Source organism: Balaenoptera acutorostrata, chromosome 10 (genome assembly GCF_949987535.1).
Source record: "Balaenoptera acutorostrata chromosome 10, mBalAcu1.1, whole genome shotgun sequence".
Taxonomy (NCBI): Eukaryota; Metazoa; Chordata; class Mammalia; order Artiodactyla; family Balaenopteridae; genus Balaenoptera; species Balaenoptera acutorostrata.
In genome coordinates this window covers 106,212,348-106,232,405 of record NC_080073.1, presented here as the reverse complement: position 1 = coordinate 106,232,405, position 20,058 = coordinate 106,212,348, and the positions used below count along the sequence as shown (strand labels likewise).

Here is a 20,058-nt window from a genome sequence, read left to right as displayed (position 1 = left end):
AAGTATACATTTAACGGTAACTGCATTAACTTCCTCTGGCTGCCATAACCAATTACAAAAACCAGGTGGTTTCCGTAATTTCTCACAGTCTGCAGGCCGTAAGCCTGAGATTCCGCGGGGCCACGTTCCCCCTGGGCAATCCAGGGAGGAAGCCTTTCTCTGCCTTCTGTGTCGGGGCTCCTGGTCCCCCTGGGCCATGGCTGCATCCCTGCGTCTGCACACCACCTCCTCCTCCAGGGTCTGTGTCGTCGCCTCTTCTGTTTCTTATGAGGACACCTGTCATGTAACCGAGCAGGACCCCATGGGGCCCTGCGAGACACACGCCCCCCGCACATGCTCTGCTGCAGCTCCTCTCTGAAGTACCCAGATCATAGTATCTCACGCATATTTCCTGAGGTTTTCAGATGCTAAAACCACCACCAAGTGGAAGACATTAACTACTTGTTGATCCTGACCACAGAGCCCGGACCCAGCGGCCCCTAAGGGCTGATCACCATCAACCAATCAGAGAATCGTGCACGAGCTGATCACACACACTGGACGCCCCTCCCTCACCCGTCCTTTAAGCATGCTGGAGCCCTCGGGGAGTTCGGAGTTTTCTGGGCACAAGCCACTTGCTCTCCTCACTCGGCCCTGCAATAAACCTTTCTCTGCTCCAGACTCCGACGTTTCGGTGTGTTTGGCCTCACTGTGTGTCGGGCACAGGAACTTCGTTCGGTGACAGTCTCTGGATTTAGGATCCACCCGTGCAATCCAGGATGATCTCTGTCTCCAGATCCCTCACTTGATCACATCTGCAAAGACCTTTTTCCAAATAAGGTCACATTCCCAAGTTCTGGGAATTAGGAAATTAGGATGTGGGCATATCTTTTGGGGGCCACCACTCCACCTGTTGTAAGAATCAAGGATTAGAACATTTGAAAAAATATGATGAAACGTGAATCAGGCATTGTTAGATTTTTTTTTTTAATATAAGTTTATTTTTATTTATTTATTTTTGGCTGCATTGGGTCTTTGTTCCTGTGTGCGGGCTTTCTCTAGTTGTGGCGAGCACGGGCTACTCTTCGTTGCAGTGCGCGGGCTTCTCATTGCGGTGCACAGGCTTCTCACTGCAGTGGCTTCTCTTGTTGCAGAGCATGAGCTCTAGGCGCATGGGCTTCAGTAGTTGTGGCACGCAGGCTTCAGTAGTTGTGGCTCGTGGGCTCTAGAGCGCAGGCTCAGTAGTTGTGGCTCACGGGCTTAGTTGCTCCATGGCATGTGGGATCTTCCCGGACCAGGGCTCGAACCCGTGTCCCCTGCATTGGCAGGCGGATTCTTAACCACTGCGCCACCAGGGAAGTCCCAGATTATTTTAATGTCATCTTAAGGGTAATTATATATCTTTCATGAGCAAAATTGTCAAACAGAGTCTCCAGCTGTAATAGATTAAAGGTGATAAAATAAGTTTCCTCTCAGTTTTAGCTGTGCTAGTTCACTTCGGTTACTTTGAATAGCTCCCCGATCTCTTTTTTTTCAGAGAATACACATTTATTTATAATTTTGGATTGGAAATGCTGTGCATATTCCCATATTTACCAATTTCCTTTCTCATCCTACTTTCTTGAATCTTTCTTCTGACATAATTTCCTTTCTTCTTAAAATGCATTCTTTAGAAGTTCCTTTAAAGCAGAGAAATTGGCTCGATTTTGAAAGATAGTTTTGATAATTATACAATGCCAGGTTGAAAATTATTTTCTCTTAGCATCTGGAGGTACTAATACTCTACCTTCTGGGTTCCATTTTTTTGCTCTGGATAAGAGGTGGCCAGGGTAACTGTCATTCACCTTTTTTCCTCTCGTGAGATTAAAGACGCTTCTTTGTCTTTTGCATCCTGGAGTTTCAGGTCCATGTGTCTAGATGTGGTTTTCTGCTTGGTGTACACGTGTTCCTGTATCTGTGCAATACGTGTACCTCTTCACATACTGCCTCTTCTTCGCTCTATTTTCTTCTTTCTATTTCCTCCTGGGAAAGAACGTTGGACCTTCTCACTTTACCTGCCAGTCTGTTAATTTCTTTTTTTTATAATTTCCCTCTCTTTGTCTTCTCTGCAATACACCTTCCTTAGATCCATCTAATTTTCTCTTAGCAGCCTAATATTTAAGTCATGCATAAAATTCTTTATTTCAATTTTTCATATGTAAAGTTCTCTCTGCTTCTCTTTCAGATCTGCCTATTTTTTATATTCTGTTGTTGCTTATTTCTTTTTTATGATTTTTCATTTTATTTATTTAAACATATCCTGGTAATTTTATCTTCTAACCTGATAATTCTAATACTTAAAGTTCTTAGGGGACTGATTTCTTGTTTTATCTGCTGACTTTGAGTGATGGTGACACCGTGAGTTCGAGGTTAGTCATCTCAGTCTGCTGGAAACCAAGGGACACGTCTGAGAAGGACTGTCTCCTCCCGAGAGGGTCTGGCTTGCTCTGCCAGAAGTGGGGAAGTTCTGCTCCCCACTTCCACACCAAGGCCCCAAGCTGAACCTTCCAACTAGAGAGGCTGGGCAGCCAAGAAGCCTATTCAAGTCACCGTTTCCCACTAGGCCACCAGAACTGTGCGGCGCTGTGGTGTCCCTAGTGGTCCCCGCCTACCAGTGGGCAGGGCTGCCAGGAAGACAAAGACAGACCTAAAGAAATAAAGAAACTTGTTTCCTCTGCACATCTGGATACAATGTGAACAACTGTGCCACCCTGGACATATTTATTTTTCTTTTCATGTTAGACATTCAGAAAAATTTGATTTTTACATCTTCTTTTCTAGGGAGTACGTCTGTACAGTGAATGCATGTATATAAAAATATACGTAAAAACCTGAAATTTGTCTCACTGTTTTGCTCACACTATTTCTCTGACTGAAATACAACTATTTGTAATGATTTTTTTCACACACCAGGCAAACTATACTTATGAAATTCTGACCCACAAGATCACCCTGCTTTTGCGGACCTTCCCCCTGGGCCTCACCTCCCCTGAGGCCCGATGACCGGGACCCACTGAGAAGGCAGGCAGCGGGACACACGGGCTTAGAGACGCCAGAGCCAGACCCTAATACCCTGGCTTTGCTCCCAAGTCTAATCCTCATTGTGTGCATGTGTATATATACACATGTTCCTTTTCTGTTAAACTTTCTACTCTAGTATCACAAAACACCCACGTAATTTCCCTAAGTCAAATATCTTCTAAAACAAAAATTGAAGGAAAAGGAGAACTGACAAATTTTACAAAACATATACCTTAAATTACCAGCATTAAACTTTAAGATGTGAATAGTAGCACACTTACTAAAATTAAAGAATTAGATCATCTGTTAAAACACAATCTCTGCCACAATGTTATCACTTTAACAGACTTTTTTTTTTTTTTTTTAATACAAAATTCAACATTGGACAGTGGCACCAAGGGCAGAAACGCCGAGGGAGACCCAGTGAGCCCCCCGGGGACACCTCTTCTGCTCGTCCCATTAGACAAAGTGACTTCTTTTCAGACGTGTGTTTCACGCTGGCCCTGCAGTCACACTGTCCAACTTCTAAGACGCAAAGAAGCACTGAGTGTGGGGCGACTTTAGTCGGGACGTGTGCCCATGCGTGCACGCGGCTGTGTGTGAGCACACACGCAAACATGTGTAACACTATCCCTTCAGCACCAGACAGCATGTGAAGTGACCGCAATTCCTCTAATAAAACTTCTATTCCACTGCCCAGCACTTCATCCAAAAGCTTTTGATTTAAAGATTTTTGGAATTAGATAAAGTACAAAGACAGTTTGGACGATCTTCACTGGCAAACAGAAATCGTTCCAATGTACCCTGAACCCCGCACGACCTCCGCCTGGGGCCCCGGGTCCCACCCCGCAGCGATCTCGGCCGCCCCGCCGGGCAGTGCCTGGGCCAGGGCTTGGTGCAGACGGGGTGGGGAAAGAAGAGACCCGGGGAAGGTCACGGCTGACGGCGCAGGCCGCGGAGATCAGAGGACCTGCACCTCGCCTGCCGCCAAGCCCTGCCAAAAGCAACAGCGTTTAACTGCAGGTACTCAGGCCCCACCAGGAGCGCCTGCGGAGACCCCGGGCTGACAAGAGGCCCATTCATGACGCGAGCTACCACTTCCCGGCAACTAGCCATAAATACGGGTTTAAAGAGAGAGGTTCAAGCTCCTTCGCTGCTCGCATCAAATGCTCATTGCCTTTCCCGGGGGAGCTGGATCATTCCGGTTCCTACATCCTCACTCCAGGGCCGGTCCTGGCTCGGCACTCGGCACTGGGCTGCAGGATGCCCTCCTGTCCTGGGTGCAGCTTCTACGGCCCGGGGCCAGGAGCTCCCCCGACCCACTGCGACACCCAAACGTGTCCGCAGGCTCCACAACTTCCCCAGGAGAACACAAAGTGTCCCCACTGAGAGCCTCCGCCTCACTCAAACCAAGCCTGACAAACTCCCACCAAATTACAACAGGTTTCTGTGTAGCACTGACCTTGCCACAGAAACACTGTGATCCTGTCTCTCTATTCACATGACATGCTGAGCAAACCATCAGGGAAGGAAGGAACAAAACACTGAGCTCCGGATGAGACAGGGCTGAGGGGACGCCAGGTCCGGCCTTGGGAGGGCCATGGGGAGAGCACACATTTGGGACCCACTTATGACATTTCAAGTCCCGGGGCCAAGGCTGGATGAGACCCAGAGAGGGGGGTGGGCAAGAGAACAGAAATGTCCAAGAACCAAACCTACTGACTGCATGTAGAGGGGCCGGGGAGGAGGAGGAAGCGGCAGTGACGGAAAAGGAGAGAGCGGCGGGGCTGAAGCAGCAGGAAGGCCGGGAGGCAGGGAGGCTGTGAGGTGGGGAGGCTGGGAGGCTGGGAGGCAGGGAGGCTGGGAGGCCCTGAGACCAGCAGGGATGTGGCTGAGGGAGAGAAGGAGGCGAGCCGGAGAAGCGGCAGCAGCTCCGCAGCAGAACGGACAAGGGACACGGGACGGCCCCCCACGCCCCACGTCCCCTGCCCTCCAGGCCCGGGGGCTGGTCCCTCAGGCCCTGGACGCCCTCACTGCCCGCAGCCCCACTGGTGCACGCTGGCCCCGGCCCTGGACCTGCAGGTCCCCATCAGGCCTCGCGTCACCCCAGGGGACATGCCCTGATCTCACTGCTGGTCCCTGCACCTCTGCTGACCTGACTTCTGTGTGTCACCACTTGGCGACCAGCTCGCCACCCACTGGCAGCCCTTCCTCATTCACCCTCCAGCCGATGGCTCAGGTCCCACGATTCCGCTTCCCTGACTTTGCTAAATGACCACTCCCCACCCCGACCCAGTCGCGCCTCTGGCAGCCCCCGCCTGGGGGCAACCTAACGCGCTGGCACCCCCAGCGGGCACCCCCGCGGCTCTGGTGCCCTAGCCGCAGGGCCTCAGCGAGGTGACAGGGAGTGCCTTCCCCAGACCCTCACGAGGGGGGCGCAGTGAGACCGAGGCTGCGGTGTCCTCAGTTCCGGCTGCAGAGAAGAAAGGGGTTTGAAAAGGTAAATTCAAGACAGAAAGACAGAGGGAGGCACCTGCAGGCTCAGAGTCTCAGCTGCAGCGGCCCTGGCCACACACGCCCTGGCCGTTCCCACGCGTGGGTACCACGCACCAACCGTTTTAGTTTTGCTGAAGGTTAGTGGGAGTTTTGCCGTTTCTAAACCCGGATTCCCACAGATGCACAGGTCCCAGTTCAGGGACGATTCCTCCGGGGGGGTGACGGCCGCGACCGCCGGATGCCCTGCGCGCTCTGGGTCTCTCTTCCCTCTGATCTGCTCTGAAATCTACAGAGCAAAGAGATGGAGAGATGAGGGACACGGTGCAGGAGGGCCAGACTGTCCGTGCCCCGAGAACACACCGCACTCACACAGGACAGAGCACACCTGGGAACAACACAGACACATGTATATCATCCTTTGAAATCAACTCTTTTTTGTAGAAATGATTTATTAACATTAAAAAACGACTTATCCTACATCGTTCTGGGTCACGTTTGGGCCGCACCTCAGAACTGAGACACGGCGCTGCGTCAGAAATGGCAGTGCTTCTCCCTGACGACGCGCGGACGGAAACCGTGTGGATTCAGTTCCTTCTTCAGCCTCCATCTCGACTCACAACAGTCCTGATACCTGAGAAGCAGAGCAGGGCCACTTCACAGAAATTCCATGTTCAAAGTAACTTTAAAAAAACAGTATCGGGGGCTTCCCTGGTGGCGCAGTGGTTGAGAGTCTGCCTGCCAACGCAGGGGACACGGGTTCGAGCCCTGGTCTGGGCAGATCCCACATGCCGCGGAGCAACTAGGCCCGTGAGCCACAACTGCTGAGCCTGCGCGTCCGGAGCCTGTGCTCCGCAACGGGAGAGGCCGCGACAGTGAGAGGCCCGCGCACCGCGATGAAGAGTGGCCCCCGCTCGCCGCAACTGGACAAAGCCCTCGCACAGAAACGAAGACCCAACACAGCCATAAATAAATAAATAAATAAATAAATAAATAAATAAATAAATAAATAAATAAAATTAAAAAAAAAAAAAACAGTATCGGCTTATAGCCATTCCAGTGGAAAGACTGCAAGGTTAGAAAATCTTCCAAAGGCCTTGCTTCAAATTCTTCATCTGGTAGAAAATGGGGACAAGACAAAGGTCTACGAAAGGCGGCAGCCGCGTCTCCTTCCACAGTCAGCTCGCTTGCTCTCCTGACGCGGCTCCCGTTACTCTCTCCTGTCACAGAAAAGTAAGCGAACTCGCCACCCGAGACACAGAGGAGCGCAACAGTATCTTCCCACTGCAGGCGAGGCTGCAAAGCGGAGGGCGACCAGCCCTGATGGAAGCTCCACCCGCACCCGAGGGCGTGGGTCCCTCCACTCCTAAAGGCAATTTCACGTTCATAAGCATCCATCTTGATTACTCAGCAGCATTCAGCCGTGTCTACCAAGGTCTCCTGTCTACCTGTTAGAGGGGCGAATACGTGTCACTCTTTCACATGCGGTGTATTGGCTCATGACAGTGCTGGGCACAGCAGATGATATTCATTTTTAAAAGGATTTTCAGTCCCTGCCTTATATTTATTTCCGATAAGGAAACCCTTTGTTCGCAGGTTAGGAAACACTCCTCAGTGTTTAGCACGTCAGATGAAACGCCAATCACCATCTTCTGAGAGCACTGGCCTGAGGCCGCCCCCAGGGGCACAGACCAGCACGGGCTCACTTGGTCTTCCTCCAACAGGATTCCTCAGTGGGCCTCTGAGAATCTCCTTCCTCTTCCTTACAAAGAGGTTTGCTGCTTCTGTACAAATTCATTGTTGGGATTTTAAGAGGCACCTGGGGCCAGGCCGAGACGTTTCCTGTGAACTTCACTGTGGCCTCTTCAGCGTCTTGTGGGCACTGGGGTTTCCCCTATTCCACCGATAAAATTATGCTGAACACCTACCTTCCTCACGGCCAGGAAGTGTTTCTTTGCGATCAGACTGTATTTTCACTTCCTTAATTGCATCCCATTATGGGCTACTTATCCTCACGTACATCCTGCTTTGGTGCCTTTTAAGAAACCTGAAACTTACTAGACATTTAAAAAGTTGTATTGTAATGATATACCTATTCTGGCAGAAATAAGCCTTCTTCAACATCAACAACTCTGCTCACTCCGGGAGTGTTTAAGTGACCCATCGCTAGGGTCCATCCTGACCAGGAATGTCTGTGTAACAACACCTGGAAGTGTCCATTCAACCAGGGATGTAGGAAGATGGCATAGGGTCTGTTGAGAGGTTGAGCCCAAACTCTAACTTACTGAAGGTACGCAGAGGACTGAATGCCCCAGGGGTCCATCAGCCGGTACTACCAAGGTCAGAGAAGCATTCAAGGCCAAATTCTGCTGACCCAGTGGGAAATGCTGAATATTCTCAAAACCACCTGTCTGAAGTTCTCACCCTCCTGGCATTAAACTACTCGAAGGAGGAACCACCGTCACGGTTCCCTGCACGAGAGCTCAGCTGGCCATGGGGCCCCTGACCCAAGAGTCCACGGTCCTGAGGCTCCAGGGGCAACGCGTCCTCCCCCTGGGCTGTGCTCCCCACACACGTGGGAGAGAGGCCCCCTTCCCAATTCATGGTCTCAGTATGTAATCTGATACCCAAAGGACTGCTCCTTGCGTCCTTAGGTCCTGAGTCTCACAAATTTCTTAATTTTTTAAGAAAACGAAGCCAGTGCTGCCCTCACTTGGCCTCACCCCTCCTCTATCAGACCAGTTGTGTCTCAGCTACAAGAGCTGCCAATCCCACTCTGGATCTGGGCTCAGGCTAAGCTTACACGCACATACGTGTGTGTGCAAGTGTCTAACCAACTAGAAAGGACGCTCAGCGGTTCCGGCAAAACCTCCAGTGTCCCTCACCCCAGCACACCACGACCGCAACCTAAGGAGCTGAGCTGCCCCAGCAGACACTCTCTGCCGCGCCCCTGGCAGGCGCGTCCGCCTGGCCGGTCTGTCCCCAGCTTGTCACGATGCTTTAGCACCTGCCTGTGCCCCGGCCAGAAGCAGCTGGATTGTAAGCAAGGCTCTGGATCCTCCACTGAGCTTATCGTGGCTCTTTTCCCATCTTCCTTTTCCTTCTTTACAACCAGTATTTTCTACAGAAAAAGTTTTCTTCTACAAAGGATGACCCCAGAAGACTAACATGGGTTTAAATCCTTTCTCCAGAAGAATCTTTTCTGCTCAGAGTTTAGTCTCTAACTGAGCTCTGGGAATTAAACACAGACAGCAAGTGCAGAACACTGTTCTTACCAACACCTGGTGCCTGGCGCTCAGGGGGTTACTTCGCCCCATCTTGTCTACCTGAGTCACCAGTTACCAAGCTCTGAAGGCTTAACTTCTTCAACTTGTTCAGGAAAGACAAGTCACCTGTCCCTTTATGAATTTTCCCCTTTATCATTCTTGTCATGATTATCACATTTTATTATCTTTTAAATATTTTTTTATTTTTATTTATTCATTTGGTTGCACTGGGTCTTAGTTGTGGCAGGCGGGCTCCCCAGTTGCGGCTTGCGTGTGGGATCTAGTTCCCTGACCAGGGATCGAACCCGGGAGCGAGGAGTCTTAACCACTGCGCCACCAGGGAAGTCCCTATGGTCACATTTAAGTTGTGAGGTGGCCACAGGTGGACCCCCTTTCTCCAGATGCAACCTCAGCAGTGGTGGTGACAGTAGGATGTACTAATTACCCTGCGTACACTATTTCCTTTAATGCTCACAGCCCCCTAAGTGAAGACCGTTATCACCCCATTTCACAAATGAGAAAACCAACCCAAGGCTCAGAGAGATGAAGAAACTTACCAAAGTCACTCACTTAGTAAGCGCAGGAGCCTGCCTCCTCAGCCAGACTCCCGAGTCCTCACCTGAACCACAGCCAACTGAAAGTGGGAACAAAACCCCGTGACAAACAGGGAAAAGAAAGCTTTGGCTCAAACTAAATGTTGGGGAAAATGCCATTTTGAAAAAACTTGTAATTTATCTTATAATTAATAAAATTTAAATGATAATTGTACTTGTGGGTTTTTTCTTAGTATCGCCAAAAAGTAAAAGTTTCTTTTCTGGTTTGTAATTTCTTTGACAAAACATGTTGCACTTCACAGGACCATTAATAAAACTTTGTGAATCATTTTTAAAAATACTTGAAGGTTTCATTAATTTTCTCAAGGGTCTCTCACAGGCCTTTGGTGTTTATCCATAATCCTTCCATATTCATCATCATCTTTTTCTGGCTTCGCTAATTCAAACGTTCGCTGGCTTAACTGCCAGCATCTCACTTGCAACTGGCTTTTCCCGTGGTTCAGCAGTTCTCCAGCAGCACTTACATCTCCCCTTCCTGCAACTCGGGGGTGTCTCGGTGACTGCTCTAAGCAAACATCCTGACATCCTCAGTGTTCGGTTCAAGCCCACCTCCAGCGGGCAGGCCGCGTGGGTGCACGTCTCAGGCCGCAGCCGCCAGAATCCCGCCCGGAGGGCTGCTCCGGCAGAGCCCGGCCCCTCAGACGCGGAGGGTCCAGAAACCAGCCTGTAGGACTCAGCCCTGCCCTACAGGAGGAGGGAAGAAGACAGGAGGGACAAAGAACCACGAATGTTCTCAGCCCACCAGGAACCGTGCTCATCTTTTTCACACCTGCTCCCTGCTTCTGCTTCACAAGGACCCCACAGGTAAGCAGCGTACACTGCTGTCTCACTGGTCCTCACGACACTCCCGTGAGGCAGACGTCGTCATCACCACAGAAGAGGACCGAGGGCTGCCGAAGTCCCGTGGCCAAGCTGCCGCGGCCCAGGCCTGGCTCTGCGAAGCCTGAGGCACTCAGCCCCCGCAGACGCCACCCGCCTACACGTGGGGGTCCCGGTACGTGACACCAGACAGCTGCCTGCTTGGTTTCAAATGCAAATGCCACAGAAATTGCAAAACATTAAAAAAATCAATATAACAATCCCAGAAGCCTCATCTCAGCCGGTGGGAAAGGACTTGACTTTATTTAGTGGTAAACCCGCCTTGGTTAGACCCAATATTGCTTCAAGTCTTTCATGTTTAAGCAATTACACCTCGTCTCTGCAGAGAATAACAGAGGCCGACAGCTCTGCCTTCTCCAAGTGTCAGAGTCCACAAAGGTGACAGTGAACCAGATGATGTCACTTCGTGCCAACCAGAGGCCACCTCGACCTTGGTGGGTCCAAGGTGAGTGGCCAGTGACCTAACCGTGAAACTCAGACAGAATGGTTCTGCGTCAAGCCTGCAGTGCTCTGCTGAGCTCTCACGTGAGATTACTCATGCCCTGATTTCACAATGGGCGGCTAAATTGTTTCCAATAAATTAAGGCTATAATGCTCACCTAAAAACCACAAAGCACCTTTAATAGACAGAAACACAAATAAAACATCAGGCTGTTTGATACTGGTTTGCATGTTTCTTGATATTTCTATAGCACCACGATTTAAATTTGCTAGCCAGACCGACAAATACTTAGTCATGTTTTAAAAGATTATTTTATTTACAAACAGACATACACATACAGAAAGAGGAGTGCTTTCTGCCCATAGGATTAAATAAAAGCAAGTTCCAGCTATTTAATTTGTATCATGCATTCTATTGTCCCCTAAAGCCCTAAAATACCTGTGAATTTGAATAATTTTAAAGGAAAATTCTCATATACAGTGAACCTCTCACAGTAACACTACCAGAATCCTATGTATGCACTGAGAGATGATCTCGAATCCACTTTAATGGTTGTCTTATACCATAGCCAGGACATGGAATCTAGGGTTTATTCCCAAAGGAAAGCTTTGTTCCTGTCATAACTTTTAACAGAAGATAAAAACGCTCATTTATTTTGGAGGTGGAGGGAGGGTCATGGACCCAACTTGATGTGGGTCTGTGGACCACTGGGTCACTATAAAGTGAGAATTCAGCCCCAGATGGTTAGAAGAGCCCTGAAAAAACAACTCTGTTCTCTGGGCTTCCCTGACTTGGGTCTGACCTGCAGTTACCAGAAGACCTAAGGCCTAAATGGTTTCACATGGAGCTATTTAAATCAGATTTCTTTTCTCCTGTGTTTAGGTAAGTGTTTGCTAAAGGTCTAGGAAGGATTTACTGCAAAGTAAAAGTGATATATAAAGAAAAAGAAGATCCTGGTCTTAGAGATGACATTCGTCTAGATTTGGTGGTAACATCTGGGGTGAGTAGGGCTTGTCACCTTCAGCACGACTGACACTCGGGCTGTGGGATGTTTAGGAGCATTCCTGCTCCCCCAAGATGCTGGTGACAACCAGAAAAGTCTTCAGATATTATCACATGTCCTCTGGGGGCAGGTCATATTCTCCCCACCTCACCCCACCCCCAGCTGAGAACCTCTAACCTGGAGTATTAATCTTATCTTTACAGCAATGAATAAAGGACAATCTTTAGAAAAATAAAGGGGAAAATTACCCAAAATTTTATTATGACTTAGGTAGTTAATTTTTACAGGAATTATAGTTTTAAAAAATCTGAAGATTAACTTATGATAATAAATATAGTTAGACATTTTAAGAAGCAAAATACTTGGCAGTTTAAAAAAAAAAAAAAAAGCTCAAGCCTAAAACTTAAAACCACACGTTCATGAACCTTAAAATGCCAGATTCTCCCAGTCAGGTGAATACTGTGTTTAGACTGATAGATATGATTTCTTATGAAGCCCATATTTAGAGGAACGTGCTATAGCATCTAAAAATGGCTTGATACCTAAACAGTAGCAGTACACCATCCATTTGCGGGAGTCTTAAACTGTTAATTACGGGTATATTTAAAGTACTTTATCACTTCTCACTGCCACATGGTTTTAATGTATTGTGTACTAGCTCTGTTTTTTCTCCTGGCCAACTCTTGGTGATACTCAAGATCAGTTTTTTGCTTCATATCCCATTTGTATTTTAATCTCATAAAACTAATGTTGTACTGTGATTATTTCTGCTAAACATCTGAAAGGCATATTGCATTTAGCCAGATGAATTCATGTCTTTTACCAAAGACACGAGCCGTTGCTTCATTCCATAGCGAAGCCCCAGCTCTGCTCCAGCGCCAACTCCAAAACGTGTACATGTGCTTTTTCTACAGACACAAGCAATGTTTATGTCATTCCTCTCATCCCCATGATTATCTCTAGCCTCAGTGTTGACAGCTGTTAGTGCTGTACCTTGGGCAACTCATTCTCATGCTGCTTCAGCTTCTTCATTGATGAGACAAATGGAATGGAAAGATCTCTAAATTCCTTTCTATCTCATAAATTCTGAGGGTATTTGGGGAGAACACATACAGGTGGATGTCCACTGTTTGTCCCCTAAAAGCTCTTTCAAAGAAAGGGTATCATCTCATGGGCTAATATATATTTTTAAATTTAAAAATTTAAAAAACTAGAAGTATGTGTGAATTTCCATATACACATAAAGAAATGTGTAAGTTATACAAGTTTGTCAAAATATTTCTAGAAGTACCTTTAGAGTATTAAAAATGCAACAAAGCAGCTCATGGGTACAATAACTTTCCTAATAGGCTTGCTTTTAATGTTCCGATTTGTAGAATAATCTCAGATTTTATTATAATACGCAATGTATTTGAAAAGAAGCTACTTTCTTTTCGTGAGCTACTTTCAAGTAATTTTAAAATTTCTCGGTATATTTTACATAGTTTAATTTATATAGTTAACAACTTTGTGACATCAGTCTTATTAACTGATTAGCTTTTCAAAGAAACAGCAATAAAAGCAAAAAGATTTTTGCATATGACATTCTCCTCACAGAAATGTAACAGTTCTAGACAATAAACACAGCCTTTATTTTCTAAACAGAGAATATATAAATCTGTATTTTCAGCAGAAAGGTGGCACCACTGCCACATTTGTGGCTAACAGAATGCTACATGTATTTATGTACATGCAGATATAGAAATACATAAATTAAACAGATAAAGAAGTTCGAGTTTGGAGAAACAAAAGGAGGAGAAAAGGTTTTTCAGATACGTGTCCAGTTTTGTACAATTTATCCATGAAATAAAGCAACTATTCTTTTAATTTAAAAAGAACAGTACATTTTTTTATTTTGAAAAGTTGAGTGCTTATGAATAAAAGCACCATGTTAATATCTGTGAATATCATTATATAATACATAGTGGTAGTTATTCACAGAACATATGATGATACAGACATTTCCATGCCTTTATGGACATATAATTCTAGAATTTAAACTATCATTCATTGCTAATTTGCAGTAAATGTTACTCAAGTGACTACACTTTCTAAAAAGCAAACCTAAAGCATGAGCACATGAGCCAACCAGCCGTCACTGAAAGAATGAGCAGAGATGGCGGAGGGAAATGGGCCCCGTCCCCGGATTACGGCTTTCTTCACTAGATCAGTGATTCCCAACTGCCAGCTCTGTGCCAACCACAGGTGACCCCGACTACCTTCAGAGCTACTGTGAACTTCTCATCACATAACAAAGTAAGCATCCTTAAAGAGAACCACCGAGGACTGCAATGGAGAGAAGACACACACTGCGGGCAAAGCCTGGTGACAGCGCGTCCTGAAGGGAGGACGGCTGGGCCCCGCTCAGCTGCCAGGTCACCTGGGTGCCCCCTCGGTACTTCGGCAAAGCACAGGGGAACCCCCAACTGACAACACACTTCAGGAGTTCTGCTACGGGCGGGTTAACTTCTGACTCAATGTGACTTTAATGTTTATTGGAAATCTTTCTATCAGACTATCTTGCGGCCTCGGGAGAAACCCATACTAAACCCAAGTGAACCGTTTCTTGCTGTTGAGGATCTAACTATCCCCCTGGGGGCAGGGGGGCAGCAGACGTTTTCTTAGAGGGCAGACAGTCAACATTTGGGGCTTTGCAGGCCCCAGGCCTCCACTGCGGAAGCAGCCTCGGATACTGTGTAACACCTGGACGTGACCGGGCTCCAAGGATGCTGCACTTACAAAAATAACCAGGTGGGCTGAACTGGGCCCACCAGCCATAGCTTGCCAAGCTCTGCTCTAGAATATCTTTGTATTAAAACATACTTCTTCCATACCTTTTAAAGTCACCAATTCTCATGAAATGTTACTCATGCAGTCAAAAGGGGCCTTGTCAACTGTTTTTTGTTAGAGAAAAAGTACATGTCCCAAAAAAGTAGCATCCGTTTGGGCTCTACTTAATCGGGCATTTGTGATGATGTACCTTAGACGAGACTGAGGTTTACCACTGCACCAACTAGAAAAAAAGTGCTCCCCGAGATAACAGGGTGAAAGGGCTGAGGTGCAGACAAATGCTCAACCTACTTAAGAAAATAAACTCACTCAAAGTACTAGAGCAATCACAGGCGTACAAGCTAGCGGCAATTACAAGTGAATTCTGGGGGCTTCCCTGGTGGCGCAGTGGTTGAGAATCCGCCTGCCAATGCAGGGGACACGGGTTCGAGCCCTGGTCTGGGAAGATCCCACATGCCGCGGAGCAGCTGGGCCCGTGAGCCACAACTACTGAGCCTGCGCGTCTGGAGCCTGCGCTCTGCAACAAGAGGCCGCGATAGTGAGAGGCCCGCGCACCGCGATGAAGAGTGGACCCCGCTTGCCGCAACTAGAGAAAGTCCTCACACAGAAACGAAGACCCAACACAGCCATAAATAAATAAAAATAAATAAATTTAAAAAGTGAATTCTGGGTATTTACTAAAGTATATCAGACAGAATCTTTACTTCAAAACAGTTTGCTACCAACTACTATGTATAAAATAAATAAGCTAGAAGAATATATTGCACAGCACAGGGAATATAGCCAATATTTTATAATAACTACAATGGAGTATTACCTTTAAAAACTGTGAATCACTATGTTGTACACCTGAAACTTATATAATATTTATTGAATGCTTATTAGCAGGTAGGCACTGTTTTAGATGCTGCTGACTTAAGAACATAATATAGTCCCTAACATGAAGAAATTCTCAGTCTGGCAAAGAATCTCCTTAAAAAATAACAATTAACTGTGACAAAACAACAATACTATTATCAGATTAATTTAATATGAAAATTAATTTTCAAGTTTCAAGAAATGTTGTAAGTATTAACTATTAGATATCAGATAAGTATCACATCAGTTTCACATATACTCTATTTTAATTATTTTCCATTATTCGATTATATAAATGAAAAAAAATGAGATATCATTGGTTCTAGATATATAATAAAACAAAACAATGTGGTGTGTGCTACAGGTCAAGTTTTTAAGAAACATTTAGCCCTAGATGCAGAACATTACGTATGGAACTACCTACTGTTATGTAGGTGGAGACCTACTGTTACATTTGAGGTGGAGACGCTTGCACCACTTCTGAAGGAAAGTCAACAGTGGGCCTCAGGATGGGGCTGGGAGTCGGTGTGAGGGAGGGAACTCTCTTCTCCTTATACCCTCCTGTACTGTTTACTTTTCTTTAAAATAAAAAAAGAAGCATTACTTTTAGTTTTGATTTGCATTCCTCTAATAATTAACAATGTTGAGCATCTTTCCATGTGCCTGTTGGCCATCTGTATGTCTTCTTTGGAGAAATGTCTATTTAGATTTTCTGCCCATTTTTTGATTGGGTTGTTTGTTTTTTGATATTGAGCTGTATGAGCTGTTTGTATATTTTGGAGATTAATCCCTTGTCAGCTGCATCATTTGCAAATATTTTCTCCCATCCTGTACCTTTTCTTTTCATTTTCTTTATGGTTTCCTTTGCTGTACAAAAGCTTTTAAGTTTAATTAGGTCCCATTTGGTATCACCTCACACCAGTCAGAATGGCTACCATCAAAAAGCCTACAAATAATAAATGCTGGAGAGAGTGTGGAGAAAAGGGAACCCTCCTACACTGTTGGTGGGAATGTAAATTGGTGCAGCCACTATGGAGAACAGTATGGAGGTTCCTTAAAAAACTAAAAGTAGAATTACCATATGATCCTAGAATCCCACTCCTGGGCATTTATCCAGACAAAACTATGATTCAAAAAGATACACGCGTCCCAATGTTCACTGCAGCACTATTTACAATAGCCAAGACATGGAAGCAACCTAAATGTCTGTTGATAGATGAATGGATAAAGAAGATGTGGTACCTATATATACAATGGAATATTACTTGGCCATAAAAAAGAATGAAATAATGCCATTTGCAGCAACATGGATGGACCTAGAGATTATCATACTAAGTGCAGTAAGTCAGACAAAGACAAATATCATATGATATCAGTTATATGTGGAATCTAAAAAAATGATACATATGAACGTATTTACAGAACAGAAACAGACTTACAGACACAGAAAACAAACTTATGGTTACCAAAGGGGAAAGGTGGGAGAGGAGGGATAAATTAGGAATTTGGGATTGACATACACACTACTATACATAAAATGGATAAACAACAAGGACCTACTGTACAGCACAGGGACTTGTACTCAATATTTTGTAGTAACCTATATGGAAAAGGAATCTGAAAATTTTATATATATCTATATCTGAATCACTTTGCTGTACACCTGAAACTAACACCTGAATCAACCATACTTCAATAAAAACATTAATTTTTAAAAGGAAATATTACTTTTAAAATAAATTCTTTTAAAAAGTGATTAACATCAACAAAGAGAAAAAACAGTTCTCATTAGGAGGTATGTAAATAGAGGATGGGGGGTTACATTTAAATTTATCTTCTTCTTCTACAACTAAATGTTTTTCCCTATCCTAACCTAACCCGAAACAATTGAGCTGTATTTCTTTTTTGCCAGTGGAAAAGTTGAGGGGGCAAGCACTGAAACCCAGACAAAATGCACCAACACGTCTGCGACTGAGGAGGCCTGACGGTCGATCCTCAGCACCGCTGCCCAGTCCGGAGGCAAGGACAGCTGAAGCCTTCCTTCTCCTGCCCTCTAGTCAGGACACCCAGAACCATGGAGCTGAGTAAAAGAAACATTCCTGGCTGCCCGGTCACTCACTTTCCTTTCCAACAACAGCTTCCACAGCCCATCGTGGGAATTTTTAACTTACGCAATTATAAAATAAAAATGTATTGCCACTAAACACACCTGTATAAATGTCACTTTAATCTTTCCTCATGACTTGCTGGTTTAATTATGTGGCTACACAGTCACATAAAATTTCATTGACGAAGTTATAAGCATTACTAATTGTTGGGCATGAAACAACTTAGAACGTTGGATTTCTCATTCATTCTCAAGCTAAAAGGCTAAATGATAGTGAAATTTAATAAAACTTCTTAGAATTAGATTATACAGATAACTTTTACTTTGTAGAGTGTACATGTTTGGTAAAGATTTCTCATGCTTCAGTATAAGTCAGAAGTAATGAAAGGAGTACACATTTTCTTACTTAAAACCTAACATCTGCAACAGGAGAGCTGGCATGTTGCTAATAGTCTCAATGGCAACCACGAAAAGGAAACAAGCCAATGCAAACAACTATGATTTTCCCAAAAAAAAAACACAAACCAATAATGATTCTAAATATAAGAAGTGATTTCAAATGTATCTTAAGACATACTCTAGAAGCACAGAAACTTCTGGATGTCTGTTTAAATGGAATGTAAAATAAGAATACTGAATATCCAACTGATTGAAAGTAAAAACAGAAAAGACGCCACAGGTAGAGCCTTCATGAGCGACAGTGACTTGGGGAACAAGCCCTGGTTCCTGCTCAGCTCCTTGCATTCCAAGGACACTTCCTGACACTCAGGTTAAAACTCATTTGATGCGACCTACCAAAGGAAATGGTAAAATTGGGACACTGCTCAGCATCACGTTGAATAAAAACTCTAACAAAGTTAATAGGTAATTAAGGCTGGATTTACATTTCCTCATTTACCACTTCTGACATTCACATAGTTAAAAACAGATGTGAAACATTCCCAGTCTGTACAGCACACGTGCAGAACACACACACACACACACACACACACACACACACACGACGTTCCTGCTGTGGAGCCTGACACTCTCTTCCCATCAGTACCTATACCAACCTCTCCTGGGGCTCTCATGATTGAAGAGGATGCCGTTCACTGCAAACAGATTATACGCCTCCCGGAAGTTCACCACAATCCAATAGGCATAGAGCTTTGCTGCCCCTGTTGGAATAATTTTTTAAAAGCAAATAAAAGACAGTGATTGTTATAAAAGACAGTGTCTTATTATACAAGACAGCCATTTTCACTTAAACAAGTAACAACGTGCAATATTTACAATATGTAATGTATCAAGATAGGGAAAAAAATGAATCAAAAGCCAAAGACAAAATAAAGGTTTCTTTGCCAGTTAATCACGCGACAAGGAAATACTTAAGAATTTCGTCCTTCTGTAATAATCACAGTTCGTTCCTTCACAATCCAATTCACTCAACTGTAGTGTGTGCAGTATATCAAACTGACCTTTCTTAGGTCTTACCCCCTTTTTCTTAGTTTTAAAGAATTAGGAAGTGAAAAATACGGGAGCTTAATATTCTAGCGGCTTTCAAATTTTATCATATATGTTTGTTTGTCTGTTTAAGGGTTTGAGCTCAGGGAGAATTTCATCAGGGAAATGGAATCAAAAACACCAGGCCGTATCACTTCAGCACAACCTCAACAGTTCAGCAAAAAGAATCTTGCTGGACCTAATTTTCCTTTTAAATCGGTGCAGCAGGTTTCACCCTGGAGGAGACGGCAGCAAGAACCTGCGGTGATGTTATAAAGCGGAAACTAACACACCATTGCAAAGCAATTACACTCCAATAAAGATGTTAAAAAAAAAAAAAGACCCAACACAGCCCTAAATAAATAAATAAATAAATAAATAAATAAATAAATAAATAAATAAATTTATATTTTAAAAAACACCCTGCGGTGAGCACAACACAAAGGTGTGTGACCGGCAAGCCCGGCCCCTTTAAGGCTGCGTCAGCGGTGCTCTCACACCACGTGACCTCAGCCACGAGCCAGGAGCCAGGAGCCGCGTCCAGGCGGAAGCGCCCCAGGAGCACAGAGAACCGAGCCCGTGCGCATCCTCACCGTACGGCGAGCGCGGGTAGAAAGGCGTGGTCTCCTTCTGCGGTATCTCCTGCACTTTCCCGTAAAGCTCGCTCGTTGAGGCTTGGTAGAACTTCACAGAGTTGATAAGGCCACAGGTCTTCACTGCATCCAGAAGCCGTAAGGTGCCGACCCCATCGACGTCCGCAGTGTATTCAGCCAGGTCAAAAGAAATCTGGAAAGAGCAGGTGAAGACGGGACCACGTGAACGGGCACCAGGCACAGAGACGCCTCAGGGGTAACAGACTGCAACTGCTGCTACTTTGAAACATTATGCTCGTGAGGAAATATCATTCTCTCGCAGCAGAATCAGAATATGGATGTCATCTGTTTCTAACATCAAGTGGCTGCAAAATACCTTAAGAGATAGGTATTAATTACCTACGGTAACATGAGGAACACTTTAGCCGCATCCATCACCTCCTGATTCTA

At 45.4% G+C, this 20,058-nt stretch overlaps 1 protein-coding gene across 3 annotated transcripts in view; it reads right to left on the bottom strand.

The window, feature by feature from the left end:
- The window catches only part of GMDS (GDP-mannose 4,6-dehydratase), a 486,505-nt gene that overhangs the window by 257,679 nt on the left and 208,768 nt on the right, over positions 1–20,058 (bottom strand). For all 3 annotated transcript variants that reach the window (XM_057554717.1, XM_057554716.1, XM_057554715.1), the window contains exons 5-6: positions 19,609–19,801; positions 18,586–18,690 (exon numbers count right to left, since the gene is read on the bottom strand). In XM_057554717.1, coding sequence (XP_057410700.1) covers positions 18,586–18,690; positions 19,609–19,801 — 298 coding nt within the window. The remainder of the gene's footprint in view (positions 1–18,585; positions 18,691–19,608; positions 19,802–20,058) is intronic.